Raw genomic sequence first — 23,481 nt, forward strand, 5'->3', positions numbered from 1 at the left:
ACACCCCAAAAAGCAGCATTTTAATTAAGAAATCTTCTTGTCCCAAGAAGGGACATTCCTGGAGGAATCTTCCCATCCCTGCAGGAATCTCCCCATCCAAGGTTTTTAAATTTGGTTTCTTTTTCCCAAGGAGAGTTGAACTTGGAAGAGAAGAGCAAAAAATGCACCTTTTCATACTCTCACTGGAAACTGGAAATCTTCACACCCCCCCAAAAAACAGAACGAGCCTCAAGGCACCTGCAAGAGAAAGCTCAGAAATATTTTCTTTTTTTATATATTTTTATATTGACAATGTTGCCAAACAAAATAAAAGAAAAAAAATATTTTTTTTTTTACTTACTACACAATAAGAGAAGTCTGAGCAGTGATCTCAAATTAATTGGGGAATATATTTATTTTCATGGTGTGAAAGTTTCTCCTGTAATTCTGGTGTGTTTGTCCTGATGATTTGTGGGAGATTTATGTGTTTTTTATCAAAAAAAACCAGTTAAATTCACCGTTTTCTTAGTTCCTGAAGCATGTGAGAGAGGTGGATTAATCAAAAATAAGCTTCATGTTGTGCCCTCTCACGGTGGACAGTCTCTTATGATACAACTTTGGCTGCTGCAAAAAAGCTAAATTCATCCCTGGAAATTTTAAATATCTCATATTATAAATGTAACAACAAAATAATTACAGAGGTGAGAATAAATAATTTTTTTTCTCCCGTTTTTAATACTCAGGTTTTGTATATATAATTAACCAACAGGACATCTGCTCCACTTGAGGACAAGAAGTCCAATTTTTTGGCTTTAATGATGTATTTTAGACATCTGAAAATACACCTGAGTGGACCACGGGAATATCCCCATTTCCAACTGGCCTGGAGAAGGTTCTATAAAAGTTTTCACTTACCAGAAGCACAGAAAAACACCCTCCCCCAAAATCCTTCAGAGGTTTCTTCAGTTCTGCAGCAAAAAAAAATGGTATAAAAATCTCCCCAAAATCTTCTTTCTGGAGTGATGTGCTTCATCCAAAGGCTGAATTTGCAGATTTGGCAGATCCTGAGCCCCAAAATCATACCCTGGGACTCACCCCCTGCATCCCCCTCACCTGCTCACAATTAATTCCATTTACACCCCTAATTAACTGCAAACCAGTTAATAAAGCTAATAAAATAAATAAAGCTAATAAAGTTAGTAAAATAATAACAATCCACATCCCTAAGGAGTGGTGCATTCCAGGTGTGGTCAGCAGGTACCAAATTCCAGGATAGTCCAGAGGGAAGATGACACATCTTGTTTAAAGAATAAATTAAATAAAATATTTAATTTGGGGGGGTTGGGGTGTTCTGACACTGCCTCTGTGATCAGTTCTGAAGGTTTGTTGGAGGGAAAAGCAAATGAAAAGGCAAATTTAATTCCTGAGAACTCATTTGTGTTATTTTTACTTTAAATTACAGCTTTAAACAGGTTGTAGGAAGTGAAAACTCCAGATTTCTACACTCAACTCCCCAGTGCAGTGAGGACAAAAATCAGATTTATTTTCTTTGCACACTCAACCTTTCCAGCAGCCCCACTGTAGCTTTATTAAGGTGTTAAAAATAAGGCAATCTTTTCCAAATTAAGATTATTCTTGAACTCCTCCTCCAGCAGAGCAGGATGAAAATGAGACAAGGACACGTCAACTACAAACACAAAGAGCACGTGGAACACACAGACTGATGGATGAGAGCTTGAGAAAAAGAAATTGCACTTAAAAGCACTTTAAAGATGTACATTCTTGTCTTTGTTATGTGGGAGAAACTAATAAAAAATAAAAATCAAGAGAGGTCAGAGGCAGAGCTCCCACTTTCTGCTCCTCCAGGAAGCACAACCAGGACCTCTGTGAGCAGCTGGGAGCTGGTTTTTTATCCAGAGGGAACAACCCCTGGCTCCAACTGATCCTGGGGAAAACCAAGCTCAACAAACAGCTTAAGCTGCAAGTCACCCAATTAATTCTATTTATCTACAGCTGATAGTTCTATTTCTCCAGGGAGGGAACAGGTAATTCCCACCCATTTCACTGTCAGGGTATTTTATTTTACACTCTGCTCTCCAGTGGCTCTGGAAGGACAAAATCCTGTGTTCTCAGCAGTGACATCAGCAAATCATCACAATTCTCCCCTGAGTTACTGGGGCACAGATCACCTCATTATTCCTACACGTGGTTTTTTCACTCATTAAAAGTGAGGGACTGAGTATGATGTCACTGAAGCCACAGTCAGAAATCCTCTGCCTTCAGAATTCCATAAAATCAACCCCAAAACCAGCACTAACAAAGCTCTGAAGTCACAGTCCTACAACCACGTTTTCCCCTGAGCTGACACCCAGCAGTGAACACACCCTCAAAGTGGAAATTTGGAATTATCCAAAAACTTTCTGCAGGAAAATACATCATTCTCCCTTCCACAAAACACTGACTGCCTTTGCCTCCACATTCCCTGCACATTCACCCACAAATTCTATCCTGTTCTTACAAGCTCCTCTCTCTCTCCCCGTGTTCAGACTAATACATTTTATTTCTTGCCAAGGTTATTTCAGATTAATGGGGGGTTTTTTTGATAAGTAAATTAAAACTCAAGATTAAATTTTAGGTAATTGAGTCACTTAGAAAATCACCAAAATTCTGCCACTGACTACACAGATCAAACACCAGCAGCCAAATTCAAGAGTCTGAAGATTGATGAAATAAATCCTTACAGGGAAATAAACCCCTAAACTACTTCCCAGTTTTCTGAAAGCCTTTTTTTTTGTTCCAGTTCTTGCACACTGCAAGCAGGGTCAGGAGAAATAAGCTCTGGTCATAAAGTTATTAAAGCTCCTCCCAGGTGAAGCTTTACTGAACAGAACAGCACATCTTTAAAGCATTATTAGTTCTTTGAGGGGATGAAGTGTCACACCAACAAAAGTACACATGAAATAAAAAGGGAAATCAGTTAATGATTTTTATTAAATTTCAGTGTTTCATAAAATAAATATGGTTTATAATATCAAACAGTGAGAAATAAAGCACAAGCATGGAAAGCATGGTAACAAAAGTTACACTCATGACGGTGTTTAATACTCAGCACTTTAGAAACCATAAAGCCTTTTAATTATTTACAAGCAGCAAACTATCCAACATCATTTACAAAGTTGCAGCAGCCTAGTCAGGGAGTACTGGAAGGGGGGAAAAACCATGGAGAGACCACACTGGAAGACCTTCACTTTGCCCTACCTACCCAGCCCTCCATTCCGTACCCTAATTCCCACTATGTACAGAACTCTGTAATTCCATTATCTCAGGGGTTCATAATTACACTGGCTGGAGTCCAGAGCTCATCTCGAGGATGGTGCAGGGCCTTTTGCACTCCAGAGACCTGGATTCAAGTAACACTTCAAATAAAAGTAAACATGTGCAAACCAAAGCCAGAACCTCCCTGACCCCACGGGCGGACGGGTCGGACCCACGGAGGAGCAGATTAAATTAGGGAATTGCTACAGGAACCTACTTGGAAACCAGTTGGGGCCAAGGATGAGACATGGGAGGATTAAAAATAAAAAAAAAAAAAAAAAAAGAGAGAGAAAAAAAAAAATAATAAAAAAAAGGAACTGCAAATATACCCTGTTACCACAGACAAAAATTTAATCTGCTGAAACACAAAGACTTTTAAGGTCATAACTCAAGATTTAATATTTCAACATGAAAAGAAATCCAAGCCATTCGACTTATTTGGGCTTTTGAAACAAATGCAAATGTCTCTGTTTAAAAATTGTCTTCAAATGAGAAAAACAAATCAATATATATTAATATATCACCCAAAATAAAAAACATAACACACTCTTCATTGTAGAGCATGCTGCTCATTCAGAATAAAGACAGGACAAAGAAAGTAGAATTACATTTCATGATGTAATAAAAACATTAAAATCTGTGATCATTAAGTGCACCATCGTACAGGAGTAGCGTGCTCAGAGTGGAAATGTTCTATACCTACCAGAATCCACCTTTATTAAAGCAAACAAATCTTTAGGACACTACCTGAAACTGAAATCAGTAACCACTGTGCTGCATTGCCTAAAGTGGCAGTCAGGCACGTTCCAGCTATAGCACCTGTTATGCCTCTTCATGATTGTATTCCAGAGATCTTTACATCTGTGAACAATTATTTTATTTTATTTTATTTTTTTAGAAAAAGACTGGCTTTTGCAATCCTTGCAATGCTTATCCTAAACAGATACTGCAAGTAAACTCTGTTCTGAGCAGCACGAGTTGGGGCTTTTTTTTTTTTGCCTTTTTTTTTTTCCAGAAATCTGAGAGCTGGACTTAACGTTGGCAGTAGATACAGTACAACAACTGGATGTATTAAACAGTTCCTCCAAAAAAGTCTGAAAGGAAGATTTCCCTAAAGACTGTTTAAAAAAAGAACAACCAACCAAACCAAACCCAAAGCACTTCACCCGAGATCTGTTCAATCCTCCTACCGAAGTTCGGAGCTCGCCAACTCTTGAGAAGGACAGGAAAAAAAAGGAGGGAATGAGGTGGAGAGGAGAGAGAATTAAATTATTCCCAATTTGTACCGATGAAAAGCTTCAAGTAAAAGGAAATCCACTTGTTAAAGATCTTGCTACATGCACAGTCCCTCGTCAGCCGAAAGCCACAGTAGTTATAGCATTGGGTGTAACAGCAGATTGATCAGTCATAAAAAAACACTGGCAAACGTTCCTTCATCCTCGAGAACTCGCACCCACGGTTTCTGTCCCGGAGCTTCTTTAAAAAGTGTTTATGGTTCTGCACATCTCACACCAAACGGGAGGAAAGTGGTAAACACGTCTTCTCTGGCCGCCATCCCAAGCGAGCAGATCCTCGTCCCCAGCAGATCCTGGCCTGTCATTTCCGAGGCTGGCTCTTCTTTGGCACCGCGGGTCGCTTGGCCTGCCACAAGTGGTTGTGGATGGTCAGGGCGTCCACGCTCACCGACATGGTTTTGGCTGGAATCACGTTAAACTGTTTTCTGTCCGAGCTGTACTTATAGAGTTTGTCAATCATCTTCTTGGTGATGCTCTTTGGCCCCGTTCCTGTCAGCTTGTAGATCTCCTCCGTGTCGGGGTAGTAGCAGTAAAGTGCTCGGAACTGGCAGCCGGCGTCGCGGAACAGAATGATGTAGTGGTTGGCATCACATTTTTCTAGTTCCTGCATTAAAAAAAAAAATGAGGAAAATTCCCACATTATGCCCAGCTTCAAGCCTGCACTTAGAGCTGAATGGCTGTTCTCAGTAACTCTGATTTTCAGTCCTTTTATAAACTTAAAAGGGGAACTGTAAATACGGGATTGTGTTTTCCACAAGGCCCACAGTCGTGGGAAGTAAAGGATCCTCCAATACAGGCATTTTTTAAGAAATTAAATTCATACAACACACCAGTGGGATTACAGAATTAGCATTACAGACACATTTGATTGTGAGTGCATTAATAATTTTCATGTTTACCTCTAATATTGAATTCTTATGTGGTTCATTCACTTTTCCAGCAAGACAGCAGTGAGATATAGCATTGTGAATAATAGGCTTGTTGGATTTGCTGCTGGGCTCCTTAAATAATTTTGGACCTAGGGAAGATAAACAAGTAAAAATTATTTGTCCTGCATCTCTGAACATTAATATTTTCATTCATAGTGAAAAAGACCCTTGTTTTTTTCCAGAATGATTGACTTTTAGAGATATTAAACAGAACAAAATACACCTGGCAACTCCTCACAAGTAACAGTCACATCAAACACACCACAGGGTTTTCTGACCTGGGATTCATAACAAACAAACAAACAAACCAGGCACCTGTGTATTCTGCCACTGAAGCAATAGAAGAAGCTGTGGAAGCGTTTTCCCAGTCTCTCTCTGTGTTCCTGCTGGGATTTCTGCTCAGAATGGGTAAGGACTCCATTGATTCAACTCTGGGAGGGAGATAAATAAAAAAATTATATGCCAAGATTTTGGGGTTTGTCCCTCTAATCTCACATTAACTCAGCAGTTGCTGGCCCTGACTGGAACAGGCTATTCTCCCTTATCCTCCCCAGAACAGTCTGATTCTCCCTGCGAGGTATCAAAGCAAAGCTCTGACTCCTCTGGGAGAAAACAGAACAAAATTGCAAGTCTGTACAGAACACTGGGGTTGGCAGCCACATGAAACAGATGAATTCACCAATCACTGTGTGCCTCTGTGCCAGTGAGCTGCAGCAGGCAGCACTGAAGCCCAACACTACTCCCTAGCACAGGAAGCAAGGAATGAACAGCCTGGCTGTACCTCTGCGAGGGGGTGCCACCGGAGTGAACACTTTCAGGCTCAGTTGTTGCTGCTGAGGCCAAAGACAGACTGGAACCAGATTGAGCACTGCTCAAATTATCAGCTGCAAAACAGAAGAGAAAGTGTCAGGTATGTTCTGTCAGAGCACATCTGGAGACTCGGTGAGAGCAAACAACCCCAGAGCCTTACGTGTGGAAGAGCACTTAGTCCCTGAATCACTGTAAGACTCTTCACGATGGACCGACTTCGGCCTGGGTTTTTTGGGCTTTGATTTGGGCTTTCCAAGCCCTTGCTCCTCCAAGATTTGCTGCTGTTTTTTCCTTAGATATTCCTGCTTGATAAGTTCCCTTCGAGCCTTCTCCTCCTCTTTCCGTATCCGGTCCTCCTCAGCCTTGCGACTGCAAAGCAAACACACCGGAATATTCAACGTGTAACAGTTTCCTCATCCTAAAGATAAAAAGAAATATTCTTTTCCAAGTATCATTACCGAGCTTCATCTCTTTTCTGTTCCACCTCAGCCTCCAGCTGCTGTTTCCGGATCCGAGCCTCCTCGGCTTTGCGCTGCTGCTTCAGCAGGAACGCCGCGCGTTTCTTGGCCAACTCATCCTCTGCCTTCTGCTCATCCTGCAAAATCCAAAGGGATGCAGAGTTTTAGGGAACAGAAGACAATATGTGAAGCTGGACAGCACAGGATTTCCTCAAATCTCCCTGGAATCCTCAGCAAATGTAAGCTATTTACACTGGGTGTAAGCCAGAACTTCTTGTTGCTCAAGAAGAATTTAAGAGACATTTTCGGTGTTCCCTTAAGGCTGTGAGGAAAAAAAAAAGAGGCTCATCTTACTCTGACTTGTTTTTAAGCATGTTTAAAGATCACAAAACCTTCTAGGACTGCAAAGTACAATGCAACTATCACGTGGGCTGGGATGGATGGCACAGATAGCCCAGTGGAATCATAATGAGTCAACTTTAATCACATTATAAAAAAACCCAGAAGTTCAATTCACTGAGATTGAGACAGCCTAGTTTGACCTTCTTGAAAGAGAAATGAAAAGCATCATCATGTCAGCACATTTGGGGTATTTACAATGATCACTGCTAAGCACAAATTGAGACACTAAATGTTCTGAGAGCAGTTCTGACCTCGGTGGAAGGAGCAGAAATATTATTTAAAGAACGTCCAATGTAAGAAATACCACTGTACTAAAACCACAACAGCTTAACAACAACCCTTTCCCCAAGCCAGATTCAGAATAATTATTTAAATTTAATACTTATTCATCATGAGCCATTACAGGACAAAACCAAAAGCTGCATGAAAACCAGGCATTTCTTCCACTGAAGATTCTAATTTTTCACTTGCTTGCATCTACAGCCATACAAGTAAATCCTCCATTAGAGCCCTTGACTTTTAGGTTGCTCAAAATCAGAGAAATTTGGGTGCAAATGCCAAAAAAAATCCCTAGTTCAGCCTCCCAGCTCCCTGACAAGTGCCTCAGTCTGCTCAGCAGGCTTTGACTGGATACCTGTGTTCTGTCAGAATGTTTTCTTTCAGCTGAAACAGGTTCACAGGATGCTGAGATTTCAAAATGGTAAATTCCTCCCTTGCATTCTGTGATTCTTTTTTTTTTCAAGTATTTACAACATGTTTTCTGTCTCTCAGACAGAAAAAAGAACTCAGGGAAAGACAAGAAAATCAAGGTTATTTCTGGTTCCTAGGAAAGTGAAAAAGCACCAGGATTTCATACACTGAGTCAACAATTTCTTTTTCCACAAGTAATTGTTTTCCAATGCAGCTTTTTTTATATCCAAATATTGCAACCAGTCTGTGCAGTGTTCCACCAGAATGAAGTGGGCAACAACAGGCCTTGTGCTGGGTGAGGAACAGCAACCAAAGAGAGAGAGGTAACATATTTACCTTGAAGAAAAAGCCCACACCAGACTTCTGATCACCTTCACTGATCAGATCCGTGGAGCTGTCCTGGTTTTCAAGTTCTCCTTCATCTGGAGCTTTTAAGTCAGACAAGTCCACTTCAATGAGGTTGGCCTTGCTCCTCAGGGGCTCCTCCACCGGGACGTTCTCTTTGCCCGAGCCATCGGAAGAATTCAGCCCTGTTTCCTTGAAGCTGTTGTTCACCTCCTGGCTCATTTCAGACAGAATATTTGCATCTTTGGAGGTGGAGAGGACAAGTGCCCTTTGATTGCTCTCGTCATGAAGTCTATAGGTATCAAAGAAACACTTCTCTTGAGAGCCACTTCCAAGGTCAGGACTCCCTTCCAAGCCGATTTCCGTGGGTGTCTTTGCCAAGCTGTTGGGTGGGAATGGTCTTAAATGGGGTAGGTTTTCTAGACTTGGTGTTGGGGTTTTAACTCGTGTTGAGTTTTGCTGTCTGTCTTTAGGGACTTTGAGATCAGTTGGTCTTCCTGACCGAGGAGTCCTCCCTTGGCCAAACCGGGGTGGTTTCCGCAGACTGTTCATTCCAGTTGGAGACAGGGGCTCCACAAAGTGAATCGAAGGCTTTACCTTTTGGTCCTGAGAGTTACTTCTGGTTCCTGGTGATGGCACTGTTGGAGATTTCATAAGCAGCTCCTGTTGCTGGGAAATCTTTAGGATGGCCTGCTGAAGGGTGCTGATTGTTTCATTCAGTTTTTCAATAGAAAGATCACATTCATTTATGTCCACCTCAGTCACGTTGTCTTCTAGGAGGGCGACGGAAATAATTTTACTCTTTTCCAGATCATGTATAGCAGCAGAGTCTTTTGGTTTGTGTTGCTCAGCAAAAGCCAGGCTTTCCTGCATTTTGACTTTTGCCACTTCTTGAGAATCGCTGAGCATTTCTTCTCTCTCCTCCTCTTTCCCAAGAAACTCCTCAGGTTTGGAACCCAAAGAAACTTCATCTAAGTCTTCCCCATTGTGCCGAGCATACTCTTTTGCAAAATGTTCTGGTTTAAGGGGTTGTGGGCCATCAGGAGACTTCCCTTTTTTAACAACATGCAGGAAAGCTGCCTTGCCCAACTTTAGTCTCTGCCTTGCTGATAAGGCTTCCATCTTCTTCTTCTGAGCTTCTATGGCCCGGCGTTTCTCTTCCAGCTGCATGTGGAGCTGCACCAACTCCGAAGCCAAAAGATTAACGTTATCTTTGTTCTGTCTGCTGGGGCTTTGCTCTCGCTTCTGTTTCCACGTGGTCAGTGGTGCTGGGCAGCTCTCTGACCCATCTGGTGTGGTCTTCTGGGAGCTGCTCGTGCTGGACTTGGTTTCGTAGCTGTTGAGCCTCTGCAGCTTCCGCTCAGCGAAGCTGGTCATGCGGACGCTCCCGCTGGCCACGGACACGCTGCTCACCTGGGAGATGGTGCTCAGGCAGGGGCTGGAGCGCCCACTGGCATCATCCTTGTCCTCGTGCTCCTTCACCTTCATGTCCTCTTGCAGTTTTGCAGATTCTTCCTCCCCGATGTACTTAGTGACTATGGGATGGTCACCCATGGCCATCAAATCCTGCTCAGCGTCTTCCATGTCCAAGAGATCCGACTCCGAGTCCTGTCTCACCACAGTCCAGGTCGTGTCCGGCCCGTGCAAACTGAGGCCTTTCACATAACTTACATTGACTTTGCTCGTTACCTCATCATCAGGTTTAGCAGCATGAAGAAAGAATCCTCCAGTGGACACCTCCTGAGAGGAAGGATCTAAACTGCTACTAGCCAAAGGTCTGGAAGCTTCTAAATCTGCTTCCCCCAGGGCCACTGGATCTGCAGTACTGGGATCTGCAGCTGGAGTGAAATCAGAGCTAGAAATGGGAGTAAAAGTCCTATTGAGGTCGTGCTCACCATGACTGCTCGGCGCTTTCTTGCGGCCCAAAGGCAAGTGTCCTTCATTTAACCTCTTGGTTACAAAACTCCTTTGTTTCCCCTCCCCACACTCATCCTCCTTGTTGATGATCTGTTTTTCCTTGGCTGGTTTCAGAACCGCAGGCATTAAGGGCTCCAGGTAAAAGCTCTCTGGTTTGCTGTCCGAGGTGTCGCTGTTGGTTTTTGGGGACCACGCTGATGTCACTATGCTGGGCACCCTGGCTGGTGGGTGCTGCACCTCCAGGTCACCACGGTTTGGCCTCTCCTCAGATCTGATAATTGCAATGAGCTCTTCATCTTCATCCTCCATCTCCACGTTGTTCAGCAAGCTCTTCCCGTTGGCTTTCACTGACGGAGGGTGGGGCTGATTTTTTGGGGTTACATTGACAATGTTTGAAGCCAGGCTGTCCTTGCTGATGGATCTGGCCAGGCTGATGCTGTCACCAGACCCGGGGTCCACATCAGTGCTGGCAGAATGATGAAGAGCAAACGGTGTTGGCTGAGACAGAGGCCTAGAAAAGATAAGAACAGTCTGCTGACACTCAAGCCCAACAAGTTATAATTTGTTGAATTAAAGATCATGATTCAGAGAGCTAAAATTTTTGCTTTATTTTAAAAATGCATCCTGTGTGAAGCGACCAGCAACACCAGGCAGCAACTTCAGATATTTCCACTTTCAAGAGTGCTTCCTGAAAATCATGTCTGATGGATTTCCAATACAAATCTAAAATCAGTCAGCTCTGAAAATGTACATTAAAAGAAAACAAAAATCAAAATTAAGTGGCTGTCAGTCCAGTTCTAAGGCAGTGATACCACAGTACTACAATCAGATTATGCCCTTGGGCAATACTGCAATACCTAAGGGTCTCTCTTACCTGGGTTTCTTCTCTGGCCACGCAAGAACTGCCCCTCGTGGCTGCCCGTCCACGCGGGTCAGAGAATTCGAACGATGTCGCTGCCCTGAAACGGTTTGTGAATTGATAACAGTTTTAAAATGGTCTTTAGACAAGCACTCTCACATTATTTAACAGCAAACACAACAACAGGACTGACTCCTTCCCCAACAGATGGCAGCAGCAAACAGATTTGCTGCAGCTGCAACCACAGACACAGCCAAAGCCTAAAAAAATTAAAATCCAGTAAGTTTCTTAAAAGATCTTGACAATCTTTTAATGCAAACAAAGATGATTTATTCAGACTCAACATTCTCACCACTTGGGTGATTACAGGTTTGACTTTAAATCACCCACATAAATGAGCTTGTATTTTTATTATTTTATTGACATTGATGGTCACTCACAGTTGAAACACAAATTCAAGGTGGACTTACCAGGGCTGTCTTCTCCCTGTAAAGACTTTTGTTGCTTTTGCCTCAAAGGGAGCAGTGGATGGGAAGGGCTAAAGGCAGGGCTTCCTCCTTTGCCACTGATTCAGAAAAGCAAAAATTCATTGTTACAAGATTTTTTTTCTATAATGAGAAAATTATATAGTTATGAAGTTACAACTGGTAATAGTTACCCCATCCTCTTTAAAACATAATAATGTATCTTTAATTTTAAAGAAGTTACTTAAAGAGAAGAAAAGGTTTTCACATGTAACTATACAAAGGTAAACTTATTACCAGACATTAAACTAAGTTTCTGAGCACATTATATTTAAAATGTTGCTTATGTAAACAGCAAATTAGAGACAAAGGTTGAAATAACTTCTTGGTTGCCACCAAATTTAGGTGAGCTGAAAAACCTTGTCATTGACCTTCCTGCACATCAGACCAGGTTTGTTTTCATAGAATCACAGACTGGTTTGGGTTGGAAGGGATCTTAAAGATCATCCAGTTCCACCCCCTGCCATGGGTAGGGACACTTTCCACTGTCCCAGGTTGCTCCAAGCCCCGTCCAACCTGGCCTTGGACACTTCCAGGGATGGGGCAGCCACAGCTTCTCTGGGCAACCTGTGCCAGGGCCTCCCCACCCTCACAGGGAAGAATTTCTTCCTAATATCCAACCCAGTTTTAATATTTCCCGTTTTTTCCAAACCAGAAGCCAGACTAAGAGCTTCTGCCAGGCACCTGCAGGGGCTTATTGGCATTGGCTAAAGAACAACAGCACAAAGTGTTTCTGTGAACTTGAGAACTGGGACTGTTTTAAAGACCGACTGCAACTCAAATCCGCTCAGTTTGCAGCAAAATGACAACACGAGGCAGGAACTGAAGATAAATTGAAGCTCAAACACCATGAGGACACACTTACAGGTACTCAGGCTCCTCGGGGTGCAGGTAGTACCTGCTGCAGGCCTCAGGGGCTGTCTGGGCCGAGGGCTGCAGCTCTGCTGGGCTGGGACTGGCAGGACTGGCCATGAAACTGCGCTTGGTGGCGTTGGAGATGGGGACAGGGGGGCGGCTGCTCTTCTGCTGCATCACTGCTTTGACTGGGACATATTTTTACAACATTCATTTACATTATTTACAACTCACACAGGCCATTAAAATGACAAAACAGGAAAGGAAGTTTTCAAATTGCAGTATATTAGAGAGCAAACCTTACAACACAACGCTAAAATAAAACCGCGAGTATCAAAAATGTGTATTTTCTAGTGACCTTAATGGGAAGAAAGTTTCAAATAAATAATTAAGTAGTGGGTTCAGAGGAAAATTTTACCTGTTCAAAAATTACCCATTCAAAAAAATTAGAACTCAAGTGGATGTAAGACTAACTTTCCTTCTGTTTTTACTGCTTTCAAAGAACCCCAGCATGAATAAACTTCGGGTAGAAAGCAAGTTTTGAAGGAAACATCACCAGGCAACAGTTTCATTGCATTGTAAGTATTTTTTAAGTAACATACTAACATTTATCAATGGTTAAAAACTTACCATCTTTTATTTCCTGAATATCTCTGGGTTGGACAAAGTCTGGTTTGACATTCTCAAACCACCAGAAGAGTTCTGCAATGAACACCATGACGTTAGGCTGGAACAGAGAAGAAGGGAAATTACACCTCACAATAACAAACCACTCCTGATTTACCCCTATTTTATTGGAAGAGATGTCCTTTGTTATGTTTCTTACCTTCAAAACCAAAGGAGCATAGAGCATGTCCTCCAAGGTGAGGTAAAAGCATTTGTTCAGGTATTCATTTGAGAATTCTCTCAGAAGTTGGATGTTATAGAGGCTGTCTGCAATTGATGTCACCTCCTTCAAACAGATATCTGGGAAGGGGAGAGGGAGGAGGAAATTATGGCACTGCTCCAAGGAATTAGCCTTCCATCCCACCTCCCAGGAACACCACAAACAGGAGCTTCCCAGACTCTGCACCATCCTGGAGTATTTACTGGCTACCAGGGACATTTCTCTGCCTGTTCAATCCCAGGGGGACAGGAAAAGGGGGAAGAAAAGCACAGATAAACCAGTATCAATTCTGCATTAATTTTTGACTCCACAGAGGATTCTGTCTGTCACAGCAACAGAGAAGGGAAGCAGGCTACAGAGAACACAGAGGATGACAAAACACAGAAGCAATTAAAACCAGACATCTTGATTTGCATCTAACAAAATGTTACTCCTAGGATTCACCCTCCTGAAAACACCCAGGAGCTCTGCAAGGTACAACATATGTGGGAATTTAAAAACCAACACAAAATGTTGATCTGACGAAGTGAATGCAAGAAGGAAAACGAATTATTAAAAAAAAAAACAACACATTTTCTGGAGAAGAGAACACATGTTTGCAATGCTGAGAGTGACAATTGCTGAAGACTGGGAGGAAGTATTTTAAAATCTAGATTTTAAAATGTCAAGCTATGCACTCCTACAGAAAAACAGGAGACCTATCAGCTAACACTAGTGGACATGTGTGTTCCTTTTTTTTTGGCCTATTAAAAACCAGTTCAGTTATTTGAGCAAAGAAAGCCATCTCACCCAAATCTATAAAAGAAAGGATTATTTTTGTAGCTCATAATATACAGGGCACAGTCTTCTAAATACACTAAGTAAAAAAACTGATGCAGATTCTATGTGATTTGACTCTGACTTGCCATATTCCACTACCTACTGTGTTGCATTTTTATTTGATAATGTATTTCTAATTCAGCTTTCAAAGATTTAATTTTTTTTTTCCCCTGGAAACTTTTATTTTACATACCATCCAGTTTCATTTGCTCTGGACAATAATAGTGTATCACAGCTAGAAGAGCAGCACCATCACTGCCATCCTTCATCAGATCCTCCAGCAAAGGGAAGTAGGGTAATTGTCTGCTGGAGAGATGGTCCCGTCGGTAACGCACCTACCAAGAGAAAACAGGAGTTCACATGATGCTGAAGATGCAAAAAGACAAGAGAAAGAAAGGCCAAAAAAAGGCATTTTTGTTAAGCATTGAAACCTCTTTTCAGTGGATCCTTTATAGCATCTGCTCCAATCAAACCAGCTGACAAGGGTGTGCTTTTCTCTCCCTGGAAGCCAATTCTGAGGAATATGGTGCTTCCTTTTAATACTAGAATGGTTTGGGTTGGAAGGGACCTTAAGGTCATCCAGTCCAAGGCCCTGCAATGGGCAGGGAACCTTCCACTAGACCAGATTGCTCATCTACATTCAGTCTCCTCGTGTCTGGGAGCAATCCATGCTGCTGGATTCCTCCCTTCATTCACACATTGTAATTCATTATAACCAATTGAAGTCAAAATCTTCCCCACAGATGCATGAAAGCAGCAGATCCAAAGAAAGAGACATGGATAACTACATGAAAACACTTAAAGCTTGGGCAAACCAAACCAAAACACAGCAAAAAATAATTCAGATGAGCTGGTGATCTCTCATACATTACCCACATCCACGGACAGCAAAGTTGTCTCAGAGAAAATCAAAACAGGGCAAAGCAGACAAAAATAAAACCCATGGCCTTTTCCAAAATGGTCAGAGAGAGGAGCAAGGAGGGCTTGATGTGAACAGCAAAAATCTCCATGATTTACCACAAATAAAAATCAGCCTCTTTGGCAAACCACCCCCAGCCCTCGGGGGGTCTGGAGCTGCTAAAGCCACAGCTGAAGAACAGATCTTGGCATTGCCTCTTGCAGTTTTTGCAAGAGAAGTTGCAGGGTTGCTAATTCCTAAATCACCCCCACACTGCACTGCACTGGAGGCTGTGTCTGGCTGAGCAGCGAAGCAGTGGGACAGCAGGAGCACAACAACTGGCAGGAACCCCTGTCAGTGCTGCAAAACCAGCCCTCTGGCACTTCAGGGCATTAATAACACTCAGCATTTAACCCCCCGTCCTGTCTGATGTGCAGATACACCAATCATGGATTTAACCATCAGAGGAGAGCTGCATTTTACCAATGGCATCCTACCCTTTTCCAAGCCAACCTGGGAAAGCTCTCTAGATACACACACACACTCCTATGTGTCAACTCAGGATGGCACAGGCTGTGAAAAAATCTGTTCAGAGGAATGAAGATCGCTCGGAGGAGTAAGAACCAGGTTCATTTCTTTGTTTTGCATAAATATAAGTTAAGTTTCCCAAGGAACTCAAAGCTATCTCTGTATTTAATGCTGGTTTTTTTTCCTGTCCTTTTACCAGGTGCAAATTATCTTTTTCCCCAGCCTGGAGCACTCCATGAATATGTAGTGGAATGGGAATCATACTGTACCACACGAGCATATTCCACTGGTTCCAGCATGCAGTGTGATATGGCATGCATCAGATCAGGCTTACACAGAGAGAAACAGTGAGATATAGGATGGTGGTTATTCAAACAACAGAACAAATCAAAAGCATCAGCAACATCCATTATGCACTGGGAATGTGGTCCCTCAGCCTGGGAAAATAAGTGTGCACACTCAGGTGAACTGGTTAGCTTAAAAGGGTCAGCATTTAGCCACTGGGAGTAAGCATATTAAAAAAAAAACCAAACACTTCAGAAATTCTTTTGAAACTTTAATTCCTCCTATGTTTAAAGTAGATAAAAATAGTTCTTTTCTAATAGGCTTAAATAGAATTTAAACCAACTGCAGTCAACACTGAGAAGTAAAATCTCTAAGAATTCCTTGTTTCTTGTAGCTTTGGTGAAAAATCCCACCAATTTATCAAAGAGGGTTTTTAGGGACTTAATTTAATTCCTTGGTTTTTGCTCAACTATTATTCTCTTAACCATTCAGTCTTTTATACTGAAAACTCTGAATTCTTTCTCATATTCTAAGTTGAGTTTTGTGGTTTGTTCCCCTCCTGCCCATGCACACAATTAATGACATTTGTATGCATTAAAGAGCAGAAATGGTGCTACTGAAATAGAGACAACTCTATATTAAAAATGCCCCAAATCACAAAATAAAAAAGAAATACAGAAGTGACAGAATCTGACAACTACTTTTGGAGACTGCAAAATCTGCCAGTAAACCAGTTTAATTTAAGTTGTAGCAGTGAGACAACCTCTATTTACCCCTTTGGTTTAAGATATTTCAAATTTTTACTGCAGCCCATATATTTGGTTCAAAGGATTAGGAGGCAGCAGTGGGACTGAGCTCTCTGTGGGAAGGCAGAGAGGTCATGGGGACAGGAAAATTCCCCATCACACCTGCCTTTTCCAAGGAATCAGCAACTGAGACAACAACTCCCATCTCCCCTGAGGGAAAATGAGCAACACCAACTCCTGCAAGTGCAGGAGAAAGGGCATCAAAGCTCAGGAAAGCAAAGGAACAAAGGAAAACCTCTGCAAGTTAAAATAAACCCAGAACACTCCAACAGAACAAAGTAGGATTTTATACCACAAGTACAATTTTGGTATTTTTTATAGAGTGGGATTTTTTTTTTTAAAGAGTGGAATTGATATTCCACTTTCACATTTCAGCATCAAGAAAAACAAGCATTTTGTTCCAATATGCAAACTGTCTCCCCTCCCATCTGCCAGCTCAGGCTCATTAACTGGGCAGGTGTCACACGGGATCCAAAGTGGTCTGTCCAACCTCCCAACCCCATCCCAAGGAATAACAGAGCTCTGGTCCTGACAGACTCAGGTGCCAGAGCAGTGTAGGAGCATTATTTAAGCTCAAACATCTGAGTATCTTTATGGATTCCAAGATTCAACAGCCATTTAAGCTGCCCAGCTTTGCCCTCACCTCCGTGCTGGGATCAGTTCCCTACTTCCAACAAAAATACAAATATTCCAACTGTTCATTCTCCAGGGTTTTCCTGCTGCTGCTCCATCTCCCTCCCTCCCTCCTGCAGTGTGGAAGCAATTTGGGGATGCTGTGATTATGCTGGATGCTGTACAGTATGCAAAAAGCGTGTCATGGAAGCAAAGCCTGATGACCCAAAAGCTTACAAAAAAATTAAAAAAAAAAAAGGTGCTTTTCAAAGAGCAGCTAAGAAGCATTTTAATGGAAGCAAACACTCTGAGGAAGTTCAAAAAGCCATGGTTTTGTGGATGACAACTGGTGTAAAAGTAGTTCACTTACAGGTACTAATTTCCAATACCATTTGGAAGGAGACTGCTCAGGAAGCAAGGAAAGGAACGTGGGAATAGGAAAGGAACATCAGCAATGCAAGTTAAAAGCAGTAATACTTAAATGCACTTCAGCAATAAACACTTTCATATTTTAGAGGGGTTGTAGCCTAGAAATTTAGATTTAAAGATATTAAAAATGAGTCCCAAGAGTCAACAGAGTCAAATAATTAAAGAGATCCTTCAGACTATGCATCAGTTTGCAAATTAAACAGCTCTTTAGGTCCTTATTTTTGAAGGATATTATTTTCCATAAAAGGCACTAACATGAAAATTAAACAACTGTGCCTTGTTCAAATGTCACACTTTGATCCCCTTTGCCCAGCAATGCCAATTTGAGGAAAGAACATACTATTTATAATTTATGAAATCATAAATTGGGAGCTCAGAGAGCTGACAGACATTATGTTTGACATTCTCCAGAAATGAAAGTGTGCTATATTTTGCAATATTAGTGCATTGTGATATAATTTCAAGGGGAAAAGCTGGAAAAAACTACAAACACACACATGTAACATTTGAATGCCAAGAGTATCCTTACTGGACAGAACCTGAGTAAGTCTCTGAATATACATTAGACAAATAACCCATGCAAAAAAAAAATACACCCCAAAAGCTTTCAAAATATATAATATATATTTTGTGCTGTGAAAGCTGAGTCACATTTACCCATGTACAGTTGATACAAGTTATTTTAAGTTGAAACAAGCTGTTTTCATCCAACTGAAACTTAAAGGAAAGTCAGAAGATACCAGTGGGCTCCAAAGGTAAGGAAGGAAGGGCACTGATGACAGAGATAAAACAAACTGGATGCACAAAACCTCAGGAGTTTTGAGGATTGGAGCCCTCCCATTTCTCTGACAAAGAAAATACTGATATTTAAATCCATTCATCATCAACACACAGTATCAAGATTGAAGACAAATTTGTTTTACCTTTTGATGCCCTGGACTTTCCATTAGTTGCTGTTTTAATTTAATCTCTTTCTCTGTTATCTCTCTCATTTTAAGGTTCACCTAAAAGGACATTACATAGAAAGTATATTAAAATACATCTGAATATGTTTCCACAAGTCAAGTGTTCTTCCTCCCATGGAATGGTCAATCCATTCTACAAACATTAAAAGTTCACAGAATAACATGTTGCAACAGTTTTCTATTAACAGTAGCTGTAATCACAACTAGGGAATCCTGGGTTTGCAAGGAGACATTCCCCTTGGAATGTGACTCTGGTGTCACTCAAAAGGGTTACAGTAACTTAACTGTTGCCCTTGGAAAAGTTCCAGTATTTCTGGTGAATGTGTTCAAGCTGGTTAGAATTAACTCCACCCTGTTATTTAACATGAAACAATCCTTCACCTAAAAAAAAACAACCAAAAAAACCCCACCTCACAGTCTGAAAATAAAGAACCCAATTTCTACAGTTTTCCTAACTTAGTTCCTAATTATCTTCCTCATTTTAAAATTTACCATCTTTACTCATCCCTAAGAAAAAGGAACTGCAAAAGTGGAAAAAGGTGACAGGAAATGCACCGGTGAGAAAGATGGAAGGAAGACACTCATCAGAATAATTTTAAATATCTGAAAAGTGACAATAAGAGACAGGCATGCTTTCCCCAAAGTAAATATTACCTTGTTAATCCAGAAAACCATTGCATCCTCCAAATCATAGGGCAGTTCTTTCGAGGCACTGAATGTAGAGAAGCGCTTGACACTCGCCACCACCTTCTCAATGCTGATCATCTCCACGGTGTAGGCCATCATCAGAGCATCAATCATGGCCATGTGAGAGCTCTGGAAGGGGAAAACGAGGAGTATTGAAAAGTAAAATCCCTCTGAAAGAATGATGTGAAGTAAGGGAACACACAGGTAACCCCAGAATGCCAGGCAGTGCAAGGGGTTCAGGAGAGTTTATTCCAAAGTGGAGAACACTGGATTTACAAGGGAAAACTTCTAACAGTGCTGCAAAAAGCACTGGGCCTGAGAAAGACATGCCTCCTGTTCTATTCCAGGCTTTTATCTTTGTAACATCTGAGGGTTTCTCTCTCCTCATACCAGAGAGAGAGCCTGAAAGCTTCCTCTGGAATCCAGAAGGAAAAAAACAATCCACCTATCCTTGAGAAAGGTACTTCTTTATAGGCAGGAAAGACTTCCTAAGTGAAACAAGCCCTGATCTCCTCGTTACAGATCTTCCAGAAGGGTATCTACACTTACAGTGCTGTGTTCCAACTGTATTTAAAATCAAAAAACTCCTAAAGTTGGCGACCTAGAAACGAAGAGCTCTTCCCTCCCTCTCCCTGTTTTACCCAGCGTTAAATAAAAGGCAGCTCGTTAGTGGCTTTAATTAAGCTCACCATTTTGATTGGTGCCGAGCCCAGCTCAGACTCAGACACAGGTGTGTCATCGCTCTCCATGACGTAAATCCCCTTCCGAGCCAGCGCCTGGATCACGGACTGGTGGCCCTGCAGAGCCGCCACCTGGTCGCCCTTGAGGATGAGGCTGCAGACGCGGCAGTACAGCTCGCTGGACAGCAGCAGCTTGATCACCGGGGGCTTGATGTGCTCCTGCTCGTACTGGTCGATGTAAAACGGGTCCTTCAGCTCCTCTGGGACGTTGTCTGGAACAGCAGGGAGAAAGCTGGTTGGTGGGTGTTAGGGGGGTTTGATTTTCTTTGGGATTAGAACTGTTTGGAGCACAGGTTAAAACAGAGGGATGGTGGGGACAGAGTGGCTGGAGAGAAAGGGAGCTGGGGGTGCTGAGTGACAGCAGCTGAACGTGAGCCAGGTGGCCAAGAAAGCCACCAAGAAAGCCAAGAAGGCCATCCTGGCCTGGAACAGGAACAGAGTGTCCAGCAGGAGCAGGGCAGTGATTCTGCCCCTAGATTTGGCACTGGTGAGGCCACACCTCGAGCGCTGTGTCCAGTTCTGGGCCTCTCAGTTTAGGAAGGACATGGAAGGGCTGGAGTGTGTCCAGAGAAGAGCAACGAGGCTGGTGAAGGGTCTGGAGCGCAATTCCTGTGAGGAGCACAACTTGGGGTTGTTCAGCCTGGACAGGAGGAGGCTCAGGGGAGACCTCATCACTCTCCCCAACTCCCTGACAGGGGGTACAGCCAGGGGGGTTGGTCTCTGCTCCCAGGAACCAGCAGCAGGACACGAGGGCACAGTTTTAAGCTGTGCCAGGGGAGGTTTAGGTTGGACATCAGGAAGAAGTTCTTCACAGAGAGAGTGATCAGACCTTGGAATGGGCTGCCCATCCCTGGAGGTGTCTAAGGACAGACTGGATGTGGCATCAGTGCCACGGTCTGGGGGACAAGGTGGGGTTGGGTCACAGGTTGGACTCGATGATCTCAGAGGTCCTTTCCAACCCTGTTGATCCTGTGATTCTGTGAAAATGCTCTGGGCATCAGATGGGCACCATTTATGTGTATCTTCAAAGCAAAATCTGCAGCTGCTTGGAGCAAGAATATCCCAAAACATCTGCACACAGCAACAGCACAACTGCAAGGCTCAGTCACTGCCTCAAACTGAACAAGAAAACTAAGCCACTGATATCTTGGTTCTGAACTGCCAAAATTCATCGAAAGACCAAAATATCTGACTAAAACCTTGAGCACTTTACAAGCAGTTTGCAAACCAATCAGGTCTCCAGTGAGCTGATGGGCTATTTTTTTGACAAGAACGTATTTTAGCTTTTTGGTCTTGAAATGAAAATTCAAGCCTAGGAAGCAAACCCGTGCCACTTGGATTAAACAGGAGCTTTAAACCAAGGCTAAAAATTAACTTCTTTTGGCTTGGCAGGATTTCCACAAGTTGTATTAGGATTTTATCAACCTGAACATAGATCCTGAGTGTAGCAATTTGAATGCAAGTTAAAATTAACAACACAGAAGACCTGACCCTTGCACACCCCCAACCATAAAGATACTTTTGCTACTGCCCAGGAGAGAAAGGCACTGACAACAACTAATATTCCAATCACTCTAAATATGTCTCAGACGTTTCAAATCCATCCCAAAAGAAATACTTTTACTCATACTCAGTAACCAGCTCAGGAGCTATCGATCTTTATAATGGCTTAGCAGGAATAATGAGAGTCTGCAACCCCAAGAAAAAATATTTTCCAGCCTCAGGTGTATTGTCTTAATAGAAGCCTGACATTTCCTAATTTTCAGACATAAAATTCTATTTGTTCTATCCAGTCCCTCTGAATATCCTTCCCCAAAGTCACTTCGATGGTTCATTTTAAATACGTACACCTACAGTTAAAAGAATTATTAATTTACTTTGCATTCAGCTCATCAACCAGAACAATTCAATTCTCCCATTCCAAGGAATTCCTACCCACAGCATATCCTTAAACTGCAAAAAAAAAAAAGCCACACAACATCTGTATACTGCAGAGCACCTGATGTTCACACAGAAACTGAGACAGAATTTTACTGTGAGAGCCAGAAGCACATCTCACATAGACAAAAACATTTAGAAACCAGTGTTGTTGCAACATCTCTAACAGCCATTGTTAGTCAGTGCTGTCCCTATTTTTCAAAATGGGAAGCTTTCTAAAGTTTTTAAAAATTAAGATCACTATTTTTTCTTTCTGTGACACTTAATGTGACTTTATACTGAAGATGGTTGGGAAGAGACACAATAAATCCCACTGGCACTGCCTGAGTGGCATTTGTTAACATGGGTGTCCATTTTTAGTGAAATACATAATAAATTCAAATATTTTTAATCTCCTTAACATTAGTCAACCTGACCTAAAATCAAAGGCTGTTGAAAGCTAATTCCATTTAATGGCCATTGCAGTTTCCAGGCAGAGAACTCGAGCTTCCATTTCTAAAGATCCAAAAATCTAAATGCAAAGCAGCTCATACAATTCAACATCTGAGCTCATTACAAGCAGCTACACCTTTAACAACCCAAGCCACTTTGCTTTGTACTAGAATTATTTGTGAAAGGCAATAATACAAGCTCATAAAATATCCATGAAGTTGTACATCTCTGGCAGAGCATTAGCACCCACTCCAAGTTTGAAAGGCTTTTTTTTGAAACCACAAACCCAAAAAAAAAAAAGCAAAAAAAAAAGCAAATTTCAAATGTCTGAAAGCACTTGGATTGAGGGGTTTTGTACCAACACCTGCCCTCCACCAGTGACTGGCTGGAACTGGGATGAAATGGGTGGACACAGAGTCCCTCCAAGCCTTGGACAGACCCTGCACTCTGGATTTTCCTCAGGTCCTTCTCCACGAGGTAAAGAACAGACTGAGATTATTTTCTAGACTGTAATTCCAGAGAGCAGAAAGGTTTCTCTGCAACACTCACCCCCCCCCCAAGGGATACAATCCATTGGATTGGGGCGTTTACACACATATTAAAGCAGGAGAGCCCTGGAAGGGGATGCTCAGTGTGACAGGGGCAGCCAGGCCTCCCACATCAATTTTCGATTAAACCAGCTCCATTCCAATGATTTTTAAAAGCCTTTTCTAGCACTGACTGGATCTGGGTCTCAGTGAGGAGATTCCATGTCACAGAAATCAATATATTTAAAAAAAAATCCCCAAACAAACAAACAAACAACCCCAAACAAACACAAAACCCCAAAGCAAAGCAAAAAAACCCCCTTGTATTTTATCAGCTGTTGTTCACTCTGAATGTCCAGCCAAGAAATCTGAAATCTTTGTCTCCTCTACTGAAGAACCCTCCAACTCCATGTTCCTGATCTCCACATAAGTGCTTAAGGACTGAATGGATTTGGATTGACCAGGATTAAAGGCAAGTCAGGGTGGGAATAACTTCCAGTACCAGGATTAATAATTTGAATACTATCAGAGGAAGTTACTCATCAACATTA

General features: G+C 42.1%; 1 protein-coding gene across 4 annotated transcripts in view; it reads right to left on the minus strand.

Annotated features, from left to right (window-relative positions):
- Positions 1-3,627: 3,627 nt before the first annotated feature.
- Positions 3,628-23,481, minus strand: part of CAMSAP1 (calmodulin regulated spectrin associated protein 1) — a 34,678-nt gene continuing 14,824 nt past the window's right edge. For 3 of the 4 annotated variants that reach the window (XM_051808075.1, XM_051808078.1, XM_051808079.1), the window contains exons 3-19: positions 19,983-20,245; positions 19,261-19,422; positions 18,565-18,645; positions 17,583-17,615; positions 14,277-14,418; positions 13,205-13,344; positions 13,009-13,105; positions 12,389-12,566; positions 11,470-11,564; positions 11,015-11,099; positions 8,215-10,651; positions 6,787-6,923; positions 6,489-6,697; positions 6,300-6,402; positions 5,834-5,949; positions 5,489-5,607; positions 3,628-5,193 (exon numbers count right to left, since the gene is read on the minus strand). In XM_051808075.1, the coding sequence (XP_051664035.1) occupies positions 4,891-5,193; positions 5,489-5,607; positions 5,834-5,949; positions 6,300-6,402; positions 6,489-6,697; positions 6,787-6,923; positions 8,215-10,651; positions 11,015-11,099; positions 11,470-11,564; positions 12,389-12,566; positions 13,009-13,105; positions 13,205-13,344; positions 14,277-14,418; positions 17,583-17,615; positions 18,565-18,645; positions 19,261-19,422; positions 19,983-20,245 (4,700 nt within the window). In that variant the 3' untranslated portion in view covers positions 3,628-4,890. The remainder of the gene's footprint in view (positions 5,194-5,488; positions 5,608-5,833; positions 5,950-6,299; positions 6,403-6,488; positions 6,698-6,786; positions 6,924-8,214; positions 10,652-11,014; positions 11,100-11,469; positions 11,565-12,388; positions 12,567-13,008; positions 13,106-13,204; positions 13,345-14,276; positions 14,419-17,582; positions 17,616-18,564; positions 18,646-19,260; positions 19,423-19,982; positions 20,246-23,481) is intronic. The other variant, XM_051808076.1, reaches the window with a different exon arrangement.

The sequence above is a fragment of the Manacus candei genome, unplaced genomic scaffold, assembly GCF_025592945.1.
Source record: "Manacus candei isolate 608988 ecotype Guabito, Panama unplaced genomic scaffold, ASM2559294v1 h1tg000071l, whole genome shotgun sequence".
NCBI classification, from domain to species: domain Eukaryota; kingdom Metazoa; phylum Chordata; class Aves; order Passeriformes; family Pipridae; genus Manacus; species Manacus candei.